General features: G+C 33.5%; 1 protein-coding gene across 1 annotated transcript in view; it reads left to right on the top strand.

Annotated features, from left to right (window-relative positions):
- LOC150099482 (uncharacterized) overlaps positions 1-18,865 on the top strand; it is an 81,538-nt gene that overhangs the window by 29,001 nt on the left and 33,672 nt on the right. Inside the window, exons 5-8 of the mRNA XM_090403441.1 lie at positions 8,118-8,325; positions 15,501-15,581; positions 17,032-17,128; positions 18,199-18,305. Of these exons, the coding sequence (XP_090259567.1) occupies positions 8,118-8,325; positions 15,501-15,581; positions 17,032-17,128; positions 18,199-18,305 (493 nt within the window). The remainder of the gene's footprint in view (positions 1-8,117; positions 8,326-15,500; positions 15,582-17,031; positions 17,129-18,198; positions 18,306-18,865) is intronic.

The raw sequence follows: 18,865 nt of genomic DNA, 5'->3' as shown, positions 1-18,865 counted from the left end.
CCAAAGCACTCTCACACTATACTGGCAACACACCATCACACATAAAAAACTCAGCCCACTTCAAAGCCAGTATAGACCTTACAATCCAACATAATGACATAATGGTCAGTTTTGACGTCTCCTCCTTATTCACAAATGTCCTCCTCAAAGAAACCTTAGAGCTAATCCAAGCTAAATTTCATCCCGATATCTCAGCCCTATTTCAGTTCACAATGAACTCGGGCTATTTCGTTTGGCAGGAAAAATTCTACAAACAGATAGAGGGGACAGCCATGGGTTCACCACTTTCCCCACCCTTGGCCAACTTCTTTATGGAGACTTTTGAAGAGAAAGCCTTAAAGTCTGCCCCACAAAAACCTACCATATGGCTTCGCTACGTTGATGATGTTCGCTATTTGGCCACATGGCCTGGATACACTCCTCTCCTTCTTAACACACTTAAACAACCAACATCCTAGAATCAAGTTCACCCTGGAAAAAGAGAAAAACAATAGCTTCCCCTTCCTAGACACACTAGTCACCTGCCAACTGATGGAACCTTGGTTTTCTCAGTTTATAGAAAACCCACCCATACAGTCAGATACATTCACCAACAATCCCCCCCCCCCCTCACAACAAGATGGAGTTATTAAGACACTATTCAACAGGGCAAAACTAATCTGTTCAAATAACCAAGCCCTAACTACTGAATAAATCACATCCTTAACACTTTCTCAGCCAATGGCTAACCCCCCCCCCCCCCAAAAAAAAAAAATCCAAAAAATACTAAAAAAACCAGTTATCCACAACCCACCTCCCCCGTTTCACAAAAAAAGTTTACTCTAAATCCATCACCATTCCCTATATCCGAGGCACCTCGGAAAAAAATCAACAAAATCCTAAAAAAACATAACTTGACCTCTTGTTACAGACCATATAAAAAATTGGCATCCCTTATCTGCTCCACTAATGACCAACCACTTCTCCTAGACCTACCTGGTGTATACCAGGTCCCTTGCAGCTGTAAATTGTCCTACTTTGGCCAAACAGGCAGGACAGCAAATATCAGAATATCAGAACACAAGGACTACATCCGATTTCACCAGTTCAGCCACTCTGGGCTTGCAGACCATGCTTTGGATACTTGCCACAGAATAAGGTGGAAGAAAGCCACATTAATATAACACAGCAAGTTCAAATATGAAAGACTATTCATGGAATCAGCCTCAACCCTTAGGAACATGCCAAACCTCAACAAATTTGGATGCATGAGCCTGCCCCAAATTTGGGAAACATATATCAGAAGAACTTCAGCCCAAAGGCCAAGAACACCTAATATAGCCCGCCATGGGGCACCATCAGGACTTTGGGAAAAACGGTAGCTTCCTCGCTTCATTTCTCATTTGCTGTTATGTAGTACTTCGTGCACATGTCTTTATCTTAAGTTCCCATGAAGATGGCAACGTGACATTGCCGAAATATCGGAAAGTATATATTAAAGTTGATTTAATTTATATTTTAGTGTATGCTGTCAATTCCTTAAGTATTTAGTTATCATGTTTAACCAGCGTATAAGCCTTTCTACAAGAATTTTATATCTCCGTATTTGAGCATTACTGGTCAAATATCATCTACCCCAGCTGCCTTTCCGCCCTTCAGGCTTTTGATAGCTTTTTTTTTGTTAACCTCAAGTATTGATACATTCTCCTGATTGCATTCCTCTTGAACCACTGTGCAGTGACTGCTTGTTTCATATAGCAGTCTTTCAAGGTATCTTATATATCTAGAATATCTTTGTCTTCAGTTCTCATTTCTCATGTCACCTTTATCAATTACTCTTGCTTCCATTTTCAATAACTTCCAAAATATTGGAATAGTCTTCCAAAATGGTCTAATAATGAAAATTTGATATTCCTTAGTGTTGATATGTTCAAGTGTGAACCCCATGTTCTTCTCCAAGAATATTCTTCATAAATATTTCAGTCTCTTCTGTACTTTTTTAGTGAAGGCCTAACCAGAGATGCTGAGCAGACTAAATCCTTTATAATTACAATCGTGTCTTCTATTTTTTCTTTTATAAATAAATGCTATGTTCATCAGCTGTGTTATTGAAAAGTTGTAGCTTAATCAAATATTTGTTATTTTTTTGGTTGAAAAAGTTTGCAATTTTTTATTTATTCCTAGAACTGTTTTCTTCAGAGCATTTGTTGATTTGTATAATTTTGTCTCGTGTTTTTTGTTATAAAATTCTTGAATTTTTTTACTTTTTTTTTGCTTCTTTTAATTTTCAATCAGGGATCCAACATTACATTTAAATAATTGCATTTTTAGTTTGTGTATCCTGCTCAAGAGGGAAATTTGTTTATATAGATCATATAATGGATTTTGAGTAGTAGATTTTTTGGCTTCTTTATATACTGCTTTTCTAGTTCAGTATTTAAATCATATTTTGAGAGCCTCTTAATATCATTTTTCAGTTATCTGTATCTGCTATCAAACAGGATATTAATTAGTTTATTAGTGTAATATATTTTGTAGTATGGTTCATGTTAAAGTTTCTGGAAAACAAAAAAAGCACTACATAGAAATTGGAATGTAAATAAATAATTGTGTGACTACTAACTCAAAAGTCTTCTAACCATTAATTATTTATAAGCTAGCATTTTACAAACTCAAGCTAGTATTATCAGAAGTACTTGAACAATATGCAATCACTGAAGACAGAACAAAATGATGATAAGAACAAGGATAGTCATTACATGCTTGAAGGGTCTGACAGTGGTACTCTTTGTGGTGATTTCTGCAGACTTGCACAACATGCCTTGGAGGAAGATCATTTCATCAGTTGGAAGAAAACCACACTGCTTCACAAATCCCAGTTTAACACGTTCGCTGCCAACTACGAGTATACTCGTAGTTGGTATATGAGCCACACAAGCCAGCTACGAGTATACTCGTATGACGCTTACCGCCGGCAACGAGGTTACCTGTATTGACCTTGAAGAAGTGAAAATTCTTGGCTTGTGGAGCTAGCAGCAAAACTGTGTATACTCATAGATGGAATATGCTCTGCACAAGCCAACTATGAGTGTACTCATATGTCGATTACTGCCAGCAATGAGATTACCATACTGACCTTGAAGAAGTGAAATTGCTTGGCGTACGGAAACAAACTATGCCGAAGTAGCGTGGCAGCGAATGTGTTAAAACAGAGAGACTGTTCCTGGAAGTGGCACAAGCTCTGCAGAACTGGTGGTGGGATCTTGCATACAGATTTTGCTACACTACCCTATCTTCCTATCAGCATTAACAACAGAAATCACCAAGAAGAGTATCATTGTCTCCCTTAATGCACGTGAATGTTTTAGTTCTCACAGTGCAGTCATTTTGTTCTCTTTCTTCACTGACTATATTGTTAAAGTCCCTCTGATAATGCTAGTCAAATGTTGACTTTTAAATATTTAATTTTAATCTGGAACTTATTGATTTGCATTCCAGTTTTTAAATGGTTTTTTGTTTCAAACACTTCAACATGAATCATAGCTGTAACTATGGAATTTGTATGTGGAAATATTGTGTAGTAGTTATTTACCTCTCTGCTTTTAATCTTAACTATAGGTATGAAATGACTGTTTTGTGGTTGGAGCCACACAGTGAGCTGCCAATGATCTTCAAGAAAAAATATTTCATTTCCATTTCTGATTCACAAATATGAACTGTTATATTTTTGGTTAGTCCATCTAGTTTAAAAATCATAAATCTGATTTCATTTTATTTTTTTACCAACTCAGATTTTAATTCACATCTATTGCAATGGAATTCTGCCAAAAATAGCAACACATTATTCGTAGACCAAAAGATGATATACATGAGACATACAAAAGTAATGTCCCCTATTTTTTTTCTCCCAGAAAATATAATTTATTTAAGAATAATTTTTATATGGATTAATCTTTCGCCTTTCACGAACATTCTATCATTTTTCAACAAAAGTCTCCATCATTTTTTATAGACTTTGCCATTGCTGAGCAAGATGCCGTATGCTGATTCTGTAAGAGTCTTTACTTTAACATTGGATCTCTACTTGAACAGCTTGCTTCAGCTCCTTGTCATCTGCTAAATGGTGTGCTTAGAGTGCATCCTTCAAAGAGCTAAACTTGTAGTAGTCGTAGGGTGCCAGATCTGGACTGTGGAGGGCAAGATGGGAAAAATCATTCAGATGTTGTTGTTGTTCCATTCCTTATGTACGAACTAGTTTGAGGAGAACTTCATTCATGTTTCACATAGTGAATTATAGCAAGCCATTAATATGTACTCCCAGAAGTTAATTAATACTGAGAACATCACATAAGCACAAGCAAAATAAACAAAAGTTTGCTTATCATAAAAATCAAATATTTTAGATAGAATATCCATCCATCATCAGTGATAAAATAAACAATTTCAATACAAAGCCAAACTTATAACAGTCTTCTAACCATTAAACTTTATGTAACATGAAGTCAGATTTAGCCCACCCTATCTGTTAATCACAACTTATGGCTTACATATTTATGGTATGTGCATATAGCAATACATTATATTAACCTGTTTTAAAGGTCATTTCTGTTAGATTCATTCACAGGATGCCCCACACAAATTGATTTCTGTATGCAATTATTAATGCAGAACAATATAACACAATGAATAATGAACTAACTATTACTTGTCACAAAGGATTGAGAACCATCTGGATATTTTGATTTTATTTATTTGAAAAGACTCACCTTCATCTGAATCGTCATTAAGCTTATTAGAACATGACTTTGGATTTGCTTCCATCCACGAAGATAGCAATTTTTCTTTGTCATAAATAGTGCCAGAATGCCTTTTTTGCTGTTGTTTTGACACATGTTCCTTTACGTGAGCAGAATTCTTCACTGTGATAGTGGGAGACTGTGATCAAATCCTATAACCATTAATCTCTGTTCACCTTCATATTTCTTTATAATTTTCATTTTCATCTTTAGATCAATTTTGATGTATTAAAAGTGGAAAAAGTGAACCATACACATGGTTCACTTTTTCCACTTTTGTAACTTTTTTTTCTAGTCATGATCATAGTTTATCACAACACATGCAAACAATAAAAATTATTTAAGTGTGTGAATACAAATACACAACATGCCTGGGTTAAAATTAAACAAAACGAGACTGAGGAAGATGTATGTGCATCTTCTTTCTGGAAGACAACTGTTAGTTGATGTGCAAGTAACATAGGCACATTAAGTAACATTTTTATCATTTCAGAAATTTTCCATAACCCTTTCAGGATGATCTGTGCAAGTCCGAATTTATGCAGATCGAGTTTACATAAGTTAAGATCTGTGTGTGTGTGTGTATTTACAGTTACTAAGGGTTAGAGTGAGCCTCCGTAGCTCAGCCAGTATAGATGAAGCCGTTTGGTGTTGGAAAGACCTGGGTTCAATTCCAATCCATGATGTGATGAACCTTTATCTGGTCTCTTTCGACTAAAGGTGAGTTAGCCAGTTTCATACAGAGGTAGGGGTTTTTTTCCAACTGGAAACTCAGGTTTTTCTTCTCCTAAAGAACAGGCAAACCAGCCCCATGAACATACACATAGATTTACAGCCATGAATGCTTACGACAATATGTGGAAGAGATAGGGTCCACGCCATAATGCCCGTAATTAACCATGAGTCACATCATAAACAACCTCCTAGATAGGCGATGCCACTTGAATGGGATGGGATGGACAGGGTCAGAGTCTCCCAAACTTTAGAAAGGGAAGACCATCATCATTCAAAATACATTTATTTTTAATAGTGTTAATTATATATAATTGTTTGGCTATCACATATCTTGCACCTAACGTGAACAGTTGACCGATTTATTGTAAGCCTTATTTTGAATTTAGTTAATTTGTTATTACTGATTATGGATGGTTATTTTCTCTCTGAAATATTTGATTTCTATGATCAGTAAACTGCATTTATTTCTCCTGTATTCATATCATTCTTAGTATCTGCATGGCATTAATACTATGAAGTTTAATCTTACATATAACTATAAAAGAGCTTGAATTGCTATTTCTAATATTTCACCAAAGTTAAATTGCTGTCAAGGGAACAGTGCACTGGTATATATATCCATACATAAGGGCACAGCATAGGTGAGATGTTGTCTAGAATTTTGGCTGAAGCAACTAAGTCTGTGAGGCCAGTGTATTATATCTGCCCAAAGACTTGGTATTATAAATCTCCTGGAAACCCAAGTTTCTGGGAAGAAAAATCCTGTCATCTTATAAGTTTGGGTAAGAAACTAATGCAATAAAGTAAATGAAAGACCTGTAATCATAATGGAAGCCACTTTGTGGATGTGATTGGGTTTTCTTTGCCATTGGACTGAGGGTCTGAGGATGTCTCCCAGATAAAACATCCGAGCCAAAGCAGCTCAGCTGTTAGAAAGAGGCACAGCTATAATGGTAGTAGTTTCATGATGTTGAATTGATTGATATGGTTTTTTACAGCAGTGCTTCCCAAACTTCTGGATGTCGGGGCCCCCTTTGGAAAAATTAAAATATTTCACGGCCCCCTTGAAAAAAAATTGTAATATAGACATATATTATTATAATATTTATTGTATTTATATTCAATACAAAACATACACAGTGAATATTACAAAAATCAAATGCAAATATTACATTTTTAGCATCTTACATACACATTTTCTCATATTTTTATATAGATAGATTTATTGTTATTGTGCATTTGCAGTACAAGCACATGAAACATAAAACGAGCAGTAATAAAGAAAGAATTAAAAACATAAAAGAAGTTTAATAACAATTTAATGTGATGGATGTGTTTCAATTCTGCAGCACAAAAAGGCAATATCAGGTGAAATATTTGAAACTGCAATTCTTAGATTTCTGCTTTGAAATGAAACTTATATGAATAAGAATATTTTTACTAATATTCATTAAGTACAGAAATACGCAGGAAGCAAAATTTGTGAACCTGCACCAACGTGTGATTTTTTTCCCATTAAAATATAAAAAATAACAAAAATGAAATAATAAATAATAAAAATTAAATACGTTTCTTTAAAGATTAAAAAAAAACTACTTAGTCTTAAAACATTTTCAATTTGTTTTCATCATTTCACGGCCCCCTCAACAAATCCTATGGCCCCCAAGGGGGCCGCAGCCCACATTTTGGGAAGTGCTGCTTTAGAACATATGTCAATTTATGAGAGTCTTACAAGTTTATATTTGCTTATGAAATACTGTTTTTTCAGTAAATCCTGAGATGAGAGGCATGGCATGGTCATTGAGAACCGAGCAGCTATTTGGATAGAACTTGATGTGATTTGTGTTTTGCAAATCTGATATTTGGCTGCTCTGCTAGTCTAGTCACTATAAGCAAGTCTATGATTATTGATCACTTGTTAACCCACTGACAGATCTAAGAGTGGAAACTGATCCTTTGCTTTTGCAGGGAGTTTGAAGCGATGCCAATTTTCTGTGTTATAGTGAGGTTTTTTTTTTTGTATCTGTTTATTTTTAATGTATTATTTAGTTGTTGTTTTTTATTTCCTTTTAATTTTCTGAATTTCTTACCTTGCTTTCTAGCATTTTTCTTAATGTTAGGTTCATTATGCATCTTATTTTAGAAATTTTTTTTACTGCATTTAAACTAAACAAAAAAAAAATTGGAAGGGGGTTGTAGAAAACAGGGAATAATTAATCAATTTGAAATCTTATTGTATTAGAACAATATAGGCTCTTTCTACTGTATATAAATATGATTTATTTTTAGCCTTGCATTATGTGTATTTGGTTTGCATTAAACTGAGCCTTTAGTTTTTAAACATTGGTTAGTCCTCCATATTAAGCTAGAATGAGGTCTTTGCTAATTTGTTATCCAGTTTAAAAAAAGAGGATGGAAAGGTATTTTATCATAAATTAAGAAAATTGAATCATTCAAAATTTTATTTCTTAATGTTTTTTACTCTGTCTTTATCTAAATTGTTTGTATTTTTTATGCTTACTTTTCAATCCATTATACTGGATTGCCAAGAATTCACTATTTTGTGTGCTTGTGGATAAATAACTATTCTGTTTCTGCTATCATTAGCACTTCATGCAGCTGCTATTCAAGGGAATACAAGTACCATAGAACTATTGCTCGAATTAGAAATTCCTATAGATGTTATAGATAAAGCTGGCATGACTCCATTTATGCGAGCCTGTGAAATGGGCCGAGCCAAAGCAGCCCAGCTGTTGTTAGAAAGAGGCGCAGCCATAAATAGTAAAGATATTAATGGCTGTACTTGTATCCATTGGTAAGCTTTCAGTTATCATCTCTAAGATTTTTTTCTTGGTGTTATATATGTAAAAATTTTAATAATTCTCTAAACAGGTAGTTATTTTCATAAGTTTTAAAGAGAATAAAAGTTGAGCAGCTCTCAGATGTGAACTGTAGACTAAAATACACAAAGATTATTCATGAAAAAATGAGAGCAGGAACAAAACCTTGGAGATTTAGTGGCAAGCCCTGAAGAAAACACTGATTGATTCAACCAGGGAGGTATGTGGTGAGGTTTTGTGCAAGGATAGAAAAATCAGAACTCCATGGTGGACACAGGAAGTTAAAGAGGCAGTGAAGGAAAAGAAGAAAGCATATCAAAAGTTCCTGGCAAATAAGTCAGCTTGTGCTCTTAGAGAATACGGAGACAAATGTAAGAAAGATAAACTGTGTAAAACTGGCTAAACAAAAGTCATGGGAGGACTTTGGCAAGAACATAGAAAATAAATATCAAGTAGGTGGCAAGATATTCTGGAGGTTGTTGAAGAAGCTCAGAAATGGATGAAAGAATGCTGCAAAAAGAATTAGAGATGATTAAGGTGACATGAAAACAGGAGAAAAAGATATCCTTGAAGTATGGAGTAATTACTTTGAAAAACTACTAAATGAAATAAGCAGTGGTGACAGCACAGTGGTAAAAAACACTGACCAGGCATGCCGTCAGGAATACATATCCATACTTGAAGCCATCAAAAGCCTGAAATGTGAAAAGGCAGCAGGAGTAGATGATATTCGACCAGAAATGCTGAAGTATGGAGGTATAAAAGTCATACAGTGGCTGCACTGCATAGTTCAGAAGTCCTGGACAGAGGGACAAATTCCAGATGATTGGAGTAGAGCTCTCATACCATATATAAAATGGGAAATAAAACTGAATGTGAGAATTATGGAGGCATTTCATTACTGAGTTTTCCTGGTAAGATATATGCAAGTATACTTGAGAAACAGTTGAGAGGATTGTGGAAGAGAAGTTTGGTGAAGAACAAGCTGGATTCAGGCCAAATGGAGGCTGTCAGGATGAGATTTTCACTTTACGACAGATAGTTGAGAAATCATGGGAATATAATAAAGATCTGTATTTAAGTTTCGTAGATCTGGAAAAGGCATATGACAAGGTACCAAGAGAGAAGCTATTCAATACGCTACAGTTATATGGTGTTAATCGAGCATTATATCAAGCAATACTTAGTCTTTATTTGAGGTGTAAGTCAGCAGTTAGAATTGAAGGAAGTACAGGAAGATGGTTTAATGTTAAATCTGTTGTGAGACAAGGATGTACATTATCCCCTCTGTTATTCATTATCTATATGGATCACATTATGAAGGAAAGTGGTATTAAACATGATATCAAAATTGGAGATGTTAATGTCAGCTCTTTGCTTTATGCGGATGATGTTATACTTCTAAATAAATCTGCTACAAGTCTGCAAGATTCCCTGACTAAATTGAATGACTCTTGTCATAGATGTGTGAAGGTCAGCATTAAAAAGACAAAGACAATGAAAATAGGCAGAAACATTGAAAATATCAACTGCATTGTGAATGTAGAACTTATAGAACAAGTAAAACATTTCAGCTACTTAGGCATGATTTTTATTGAAAATGGTAAGTTAAATATGGAAATAGACAACAGAATCAACAAAGCTGGTATGATAGAAAGTCATTTGAATAAATTCATATGGAATAAGAGAGAAATTAGTCGGAACACTAAATTAGCTGTATACAAGACAGTGTTCAAACCAGTTTTAACTTATGGATCCGAGAGCTAGGTCAGAAGTAAAACACTTGACCAAAGCCTAGAGACTGCAGATATGAGAGTCCTGAGAAAGATTAGGGGCATGCACAGATGGCATCAATGGCAATATCATATTAAAAACGAGGATATTAGGAAAGAACTTGACATTGTCAGCATCCAGGAATGCGTTAGCAGAGCTAATCTCAGGTGGTTTGGTCACTTAAATAGAATGGGAGAGGAAAGATTAGCAAAACAACTGTTCTCTGCCAGGTCGGCAGGAAAACGACCCAGAGGAAGACCAAGATATAGGTGGATTGATACAGTAAAAAGTGCCTTAGAAGATAGAAATATAAGACCTGATAATATTGGAGTCTTGATATTTAACAGACTGTTTTGGAGGAAAATTGTAGATAGGAAATTGGTAATGATGTAAATTTTTCATGTAGTACTATCATATCCTGTACATCCCTTGAGGGTATATATATATATCAGGAATTTGATGATGTTGATATTTTGGATTTCTTCATAATTGTATTAACTCAATGATTATTGCTGAAGTATTTGCAGTTTGATCATGAATTAGTACTTCTACTTGTTTCTACTTTAATTAAAATTTCACAATTAAATAACTGATGAATTCTTGATAGTTTTCAGAATAATCAACTCATTGATTTCTTTAGTAGTTTCAGTCAGATTTTATTAAAATGGTTTGGGTCCTGAGTGTTCTGAACTGTAGTATTTTTTAATATCAACTCCATGAATGAAAGGCTGAAAAAGCTATAGCACATCAATGAAAGCCTGAAAAACCTATCACACATCAGTGCCATATGTGATAGATAGTTAAGAAGCAAGAAGGAATTTGATTTTATGTTTATGGAATGATGAGGTTGTAGTTCTTGGGAAAATGGTGTGAGGAAAACTGTTAGAGAAAAATATGACTTTTTTTAATGGACAGGAAGAAATTTGGAAACATAAGATGAAATGTTCCAAAAGACAACAATAAAAGAAATGAATGAAGAGGAAAAAATGTGTTTTATCTGTATAGAGTTAAACTGTGGAGGAGTATTGAATTGCTCCTGCTGTGCATATTTTAACAGATTTAGAAGACAGCAACGGAATTACCATGCCAATTCTAATGATCATTGTCAGCATCACTTTCCTGATATGTACCCGTAATGAGCATGCAGGATACGATGACAGTACTACAATTAAGTGTTTACATTATTACTAATCTTCTATAAATAATTTTCTTCCATATAAGTCTATAACTTGTCAGCACTTAAATATTGCCATATCTATATTTTTATCCTCTCAGGAACTTCTCACTGTATCAGTCCATGTGGATCTTGGTCTTCCTCTGGGTCTCTTTGCCATCTTGGCATCGAGCAATGTTTTGCTAACCTTTCCTTTCCCATTCTGTTTAAGTCACCATATCACCTTAGATTAGCTTTCCTCACACATTCCTGAATGTTATCAATGTCAAGTTCTTTCCTAATATCATCATTTTTAATATGATTCTACCATTGATGCAATCTTCACTCCCCTAATTTTTCTTAGAACTTTCATGTCAGTGGTCTCTAACCTTTGATCAATTGCATTATTTCTAACCTAACTCTCAGATCCATAAGTTAAAATTGGTTTGAACACTGTCTTGTATACTGCTAGTTAAGTATTTTGGCCAATTTCTTTATTACGTATACATTGATTCAGCAGACTCCCCACTACAGCAGCTTTGCTTATTATGTTGTCTATTTCCATATTTAAGTTTCTGTCTTCACTAAAAATTGTGTCTAAAGAACTGAAATATTTATTCTGAACAGCTTTTCTCTTGACATCTTGTCATATGCTATTTCCAGGTCTGTATTTAAGTTTTGTCGATCTGGAAAAGGCATATGACAAGGTGCCAAGAGAGAAGCTATTCAATACGCTACAGTTATATGGTGTCATAAATTTACTTGCAGGTCTGTGTAATATTCCCACAATTTCTCAACTATTTGTTGTGACATGAAAATCTGATATTGGTAACTTCTATTTGGCCTGGCTTGATCTTATCCGAGTTTCACTTCTACAATTCTTCTTAGCTTCTTCTCAAGTATGCTTGCATAAATTATGGTAAACATTGGCAGTTGAAATATTTGTAGAAAATGTATGCAGAAATAATTGAATGTGTGTCTGAAAGAGTGAATTTGTAAGAGATGGATTTTTAATCACTAATATCTCTCTATACTGAGTCAAATATTTTTAGGGTACCCTAAGGATTGCCATTCCAATTGTGAGAATAGTACCAGATAGGTGGACAATTTGTATAAAGATAGCTGCTCAGAGATAAAGTGAAATTTGTTGGATTAGGTCTTCTCTTTTGCATCTTGAGCAAAAGAGAAAACCTAATTCCTTGGATGCTGAAGAGGTGGTATTTGTCATGTTTATACCAAGTAAGATTAGATGTTAGAGTTATCCCAAGAAGAGAAATGTCATTTTGTCTAGAGACTGAGATGTTGTTGAAAGTAAGAAACTGTAAGAAACGTTTTTGAGAAATAAGACAGGACTGTTCTGCTGGCATTGACATTAACAAGGTTTTCAGAACCTATACTTTAAAAAGTTATCAAAATTAAATAAGCGCTGGCAGAATAGTGATAGAAAATATCCATAAGGAATTTTGCATTCATGAGTATATTTTAGTGCTGTAGGTTAAAGAAAGCTATTAGAAATTCAAAATGTAGAAAAATAGCTTGAGTAGATTATATTTAAACTGAATTGCTCAAATATGAAGGTATAAAAATTTTCCATTGATTGCACTGCATCATAATTCAGAAAGTTCATTTTTGGATCAGATCTTCACTTTACAACAGATAGTTGAGAAATCATGGGAATATAACAAAGATCTGTATTTAAGTTTTGTCAATCTGGAAAAGGCATATGACAAGGTGCCAAGAGAGAAGCTATTCAATACGCTGCAGTTATATGGTGTCAATGGAGCATTATATCAAGCAATACTTAGTCTTTATTTGAGTTGTAAGTCAGCAGTTAGAATTGAAGGAGGTACAGGAAGATGGTTTAATGTTAAATCTGGTGTGAGACAAGGATGTACATTATCCCCTCTGTTATTCATTATCTATATGGATCACATTATGAAGGAATGTGGCATTAAACCTGATATCAAAATTGGAGATGTTAATGTCAGCTCTTTGCTTTATGCAGATGATGTTATACTTCTAAATAAATCCGCTACACGTCTGCAAGATTCTCTGACTAAATTGAATAGCTGTTGTAACAGATATGGTATGAAGGTCAGCAATAAAAAGACAAAGACAATGAAAATAGGCAGAATCGTTGAAAATGTTAACTGCTTTATGAACAGAGAAGGGCCAGCAGAGGGAGTGGGTCTTTGGATGAGTTGAGTAAGCTTTTTAATTTTGCAGGAGGTTTAAAGGTGGCGTTGAGGTTGTATTTTTGTAGTATTCTGTTTATTTTATCTGATGTCCCTTTAATATAAGGAATGGTTATAGTTTTATTGTAGTCTGGTTTATCTTTGTTTTTTATTGAGGTTTTGTAGAGAATTTTGTTAATAGTGTTTTGGCTGTAACCGTTTTTTAGAAAAGTATTGCTGATAACTTTAAATTCTTCTTTCAGTGCATGTTCATTGGGGAAGATCTGCAAAGCCCTGTTTTTTAGAGTATTAATGACACCTAGTTTTTGTGTTGGGTGATGGTAGGAGTTTATGTGTATATATTGGCCAGTATGTGTCGGTTTCCGGTAAACAGTGAAGGAAAGACTGCCTTTCGTGAGTGGGATGTTAAAAAAAAAAATTTTAATTATGGAGTTGAAAGTTGTATTAGAAGTAAAACAGTTGACTGTACCACTTATCTGAAAATTCTGAGGAAAACTAGGAAAGTGAACAGATAGCATCAGTGGCAGGATCATATTAAACACAATGATACTAAAAGTGCTTGTCATTATTACCATTCAACAATATTAGCAGAATTACATAAATAGAGTGGGAGAGTAAAGGTTTGTAAAATAGATATTTAGTGAAAGGAAAAAACTTGGAGGAGGATTGCATGTAAGTGTGTAGGTGGATTGATGCATTTGCCATAGAAGACAAATTGTAAGAGCTGACAGTATTAGAACTTGGTGAAAAACATTGTTAATAAGAAATGAGCAATAACGTAAATGGAATTTTTGTGATACTCTCATAGATTCCAGTACACATCTAGGGGTTACATATCATAATGATGATGAGATAACAAACATGGATTGCAGAAGTCTGTCGTACTTAGCCAATCAAGCTCTATTATATGACATACTAAAAAGTTACTGGAAAGCACAATGAATGCAAATATAAAGGAAATCATATTTTACTGTTCATCATCAAATTCCTGATATGTATCCTCAAGGGTACAGGACATGATAGTATTACATGAAACTTGCATCATTATTAACTTCCTCTCTACAATTTTCTTCCAAATCAATCTGTTACTTGTCAAGACTCCAACATTATCAGATCTTATATTTCTATCTTCTAAGGCACTTTTTACCACATAAGAGTTGAAAATATATGAAATAGCCTTCAATGTGTAGGTTATAGAGTTATAGGTAAGTTATTTTCAGTTAAAGCTAGTTATCCCATCTCATGCAGAGATAAGGAGCTTTCATCCTGAAACTGATTTTTTTTTTTTTCCATCACACAGAACAGACAAACTGGCTGGAGAACACATATAATTAACAGTTGGCAGGCTGACATTGTGAACCATGCATCTAAGACTATAAGACTTCAGCACCAGCCAACTCAACTATAGATTTATGCTGGTTTTAGTCAGCCAGTTAAGGCAGTAAGAGAGCTTTCTTTGTGGTTTTACTGTTTATTCAAATGGCACAGCAGTAGACCCATTCCTTATCTGTATAAACCTGTTTGACATGCTGCAACACCATACAGTTTTATAAGAAATCTTTGGAACAATTTCTAAGTATGATTCACTTCTGTTATTTGTGTTGTATTTGCACTTTGGCTTGCAAAAAAAAAGAAAAAAAAAGCTTCCTTTATCACACATTAGCTATATAGGAATATGATTCAATGTATTCATGATGGTTTTTAAGGCTGCACGAGAATCGTGTAAATTTAGGGATTTACTGTACTTAAAAAAATACTTTTTATTTTATTTATTTTATCATCATCATTATTATTATTTTATTTTTTTGTTGGTCAAAGCTTTTCAAATGAAGTTCTCTTGGAGATGGACAAGCTTGTAGGCATTATATGTAAAAAGAAATTGTCTACTTTATGTTTTTCTTGTTCTCACTGGATCCTTTTAAGAATTATGTATGTTTAATACTTAGTTATGAATTCATTGCTTATATGTATTATGATTATATATATATTAATATATAATTAAATTTATTATTTTTATTCCTTCATTAAGGGCAGCTATGGGAGGTCATGCTTATATATGTCAAATTCTGCTACAGTATGGATGCTCTGCTGACACGAAGGATTCCTTTGGGTAAGATGTTAATAAGAACACTTATGAACTAGTCTGTTTATAGATTATAGATTTGAATATTCATAAATTCTAATTGAAAATTATAAATTGTACTTGACAGGAAGTTGCATTCTTATTTTATCCTTTACCCATGAGCAAACAAAAGTTTGTATACAAAATAATTTAATGACTAGGCTTCTTGTACATAGAGACAGTTGACTTCAGGTCAGATTGACCTAGTATCCCAGAATGCACAGCACACTTCCATTTGGATGTGTATATTGCCATGCATTATGAGAAGAGTCACTACTCAAACCATTTCTGACCTTTATTGAAATCTCATCAGTGGCTAAACTCATAGAGCTACTGAAAACTGAACTGATGGCAGAATATTTTCATATACAAGTAGCAAAATGGTGTGCCACCATATTATTAAAATACTTTGGATGAAAGATACTCCAAAAAGAGTAGTAAAGAATAAAACGAGAATATAATTTTGACTACATGCTGAGTTTAATATGAATTATGAGCATAGATTGCCAGTTGACAGCATGAAGCAATCTACTGGTGTTCTGAAACCACCCTTAATTAATCATGCTGTTAACCATTCACATTCAGTAAATTACTTTATTTTCAATGATTTTTTTCAGTTTTACTCTTTGTCTGTTGATTCAGCACTTCAGAATAAATTTGCAGTGTAATTTTCCATAAAGGATTGATTTCAATTCCCCTAATACAGAAATTAATTATAATAAAAATTTCTTATAATGACATCTTTTCTTATGAATTTTCTTTCAGACTTCTGTTCTAAGCTGAACAGCACAGAAACATAAAACATGAACACATTATTTATTCAGAAAAAGTAATGGTATGTAGCTTCTTGCTCACATGTAGTTTTGTAATGCACCGGGCAAATCATATTTGGCATACTCAGTGTAAGTAGCTGTATACCAAATTATGGTAAAATTGTGATGGAAATTTTGAAGCATTTCAAATAATAATTTTTCTAATTGTTACTCTTGAAATAATATGTATGTGGTCAATTCTAGTCATAAATATGATTTACAATCAGGACTCACTATAGCCAATTTCATTATAACAAACTTGCTCACTGTAGCAAATTATCAAGGAGTCCTGCCCATATCCTTCTTTGGCATTTAAGGAAATTCACTGTAGCAAACTATTCACTATAGCAAAACTCTTCCTATTGTGGTTCTTATGAGTTTGCTGTGGTGCGAGTTGATGGAAATTTAAAATTTTTATTGTGCTAAGAAGTGAGTCTTACATTGTTTGGTATAATAATAGTAAAATAAATAAATAAATAAACAAATTCATTGACTACCAAGAATATCCCAGTAACTGCAGTTCTTTACTGAATTATTACTAAGTTTAAACAGTGTGTGTGCATGCATGCACACTCTTAAAAACCTATATTAAATCTAAGCATTCTAACCATCTTATCTATTTTCAGAAAAACTGCATTGCATTATGCTAGCTTCAGAGGTTATATTAACTGTATGTCTGTACTCTTGGAAAATGGAGCCAATCCATATGTTCCTGACTATGAAGTGAGTGGTAAATTTCACTAGTTTTGGATTATCATTTATGATTGATGTTCATTTTCTATCATTAGTTATTTTGAAGAGATTATTTTCATTAATGCTATCATACTAAGCAGCACATGGATGAAACATTGTTAAGGTTGCTTATGCAGAGTGTACACAAATTATCAGCTTTACTCTCTAAATAAAAATTTTCAGAAATGAAAATTTTTTATGTAAGAGAAATTCACAAAGTTTTGCTGATCTTCAAACATTCAAGATGGACACCATTCTCAGACACAAAATGTCCAAACAGTACTCTTTTTTTCCCATTTCTTTATTATTTTTTAAGTAAATCCCTTGCAAAAGGTAAACCTATTGTAAAAAACACTAAGCAACACTATTATATTAATGCTGTCAGTTGCTGAGGGATAATCCAAATTCACTTCTTTAGAAACCAAGCATGGAATTTTATAATCTATTTCAGGCTTATCGTAAGTATGCTGGTATTTTCATACCTTAAACAAAACAGGAATGCAATAGCAGTCCTGTTTTGTTTAAGTCCTTATATTAAATATAGTGATGTATATAGTCCTATTCATAACTCCTATTTTTTTAAAATGAAGATGAAGTTTATTTAAAACATAATTATTAATTTTATGATCTGATAACTGACACAAATCAATGCTGTCAAAAGACAGCAACCAAAATTATGCAGATAAAGCAAGTGCTTAATAGATGCTCAAGTATTGTTATGAAATATACTTGGGAAAAAAAAATTAATAGGCTTTCCTTATACTGTGCAATTTTATCATAGATCACTGAAAATCAGTTTAATTTAAAAAGTAAATTGGTATTAACTTATTTAATAATTCTGTACTTTATCAAATATTTTATTTCTTCATACTCATGAGTTTTTTGTTGTTGTTTTTTCAAAAAACTTATTAGCTTCTGGAATTGTTGCACTGCAAAAATTTTCCAGAAATATCTGTATGCATGCAGCAGTGGAAGTTGTATGTCTTTTATATACTTTTATTTTGTGTTATTGAAATATTTACTTTGTGTTTTCTTTAGTTTATTTAATATTTTGTTTTCAGGGAAAGAGTCCTCTTCATTGGGCTTGTACTAAGCAGAATCTAGATGCAGTAAAACTGCTGAGTGAATATGATGCGTTTGTCAATTCAATATCTACTGGAGATGAATGGTATATTTTTTACTTTCATATAAAAAGGAGAATTAATTATAGTCATTCTATGTTTATTCACACACATTCATATAACTAAACCAGGTAACACAAAAGTTTCCTTGTTTCCAGCATTTTAAGGAATCACAGGCATCAGAACCATCCTTGTAAGGTCTTTACTGCCACAAGTGTAATTCTAATGTTTATAATGTGAAAGTTATCCAGTTTATTTAAATTGCTTTTGCATTTAAGTATCGGATGGTTTTATATGCAAACAAAACTGGAAATGTCCCAAGACATTTTTTTATGTATCTGTGTGTGCATACACACACACACACACGCACACACACACACAATAGAAGAAAAAAATTTCTTGCAATTTCCAGCAGAGATGAGCAAGATAAGAGAGCCACACCTGCAAGGTCTTTTTTCCTTCAATCCACCAATGTCCTACCACTAAAACTGAAATCTAGTGAACTCATGAATGTCAGGATCAACAAGAACTAAAACAGCCAAAAAACACCCAGCTGCCAGATTTGAACATCACATAACTTTATGAAACATAATATGAAGCAAAAAAG

This window comes from Typopeltis vanoorti, chromosome 14 (assembly GCF_054136105.1).
Source record: "Typopeltis vanoorti isolate ZY-2024b chromosome 14, IOZ_Tvanoo_1.0, whole genome shotgun sequence".
NCBI classification, from domain to species: Eukaryota; Metazoa; Arthropoda; class Arachnida; order Uropygi; family Thelyphonidae; genus Typopeltis; species Typopeltis vanoorti.
The sequence above is the reverse complement of the archived record's forward strand: the minus strand, read 5'-3'. Positions and strand labels throughout refer to the sequence as shown.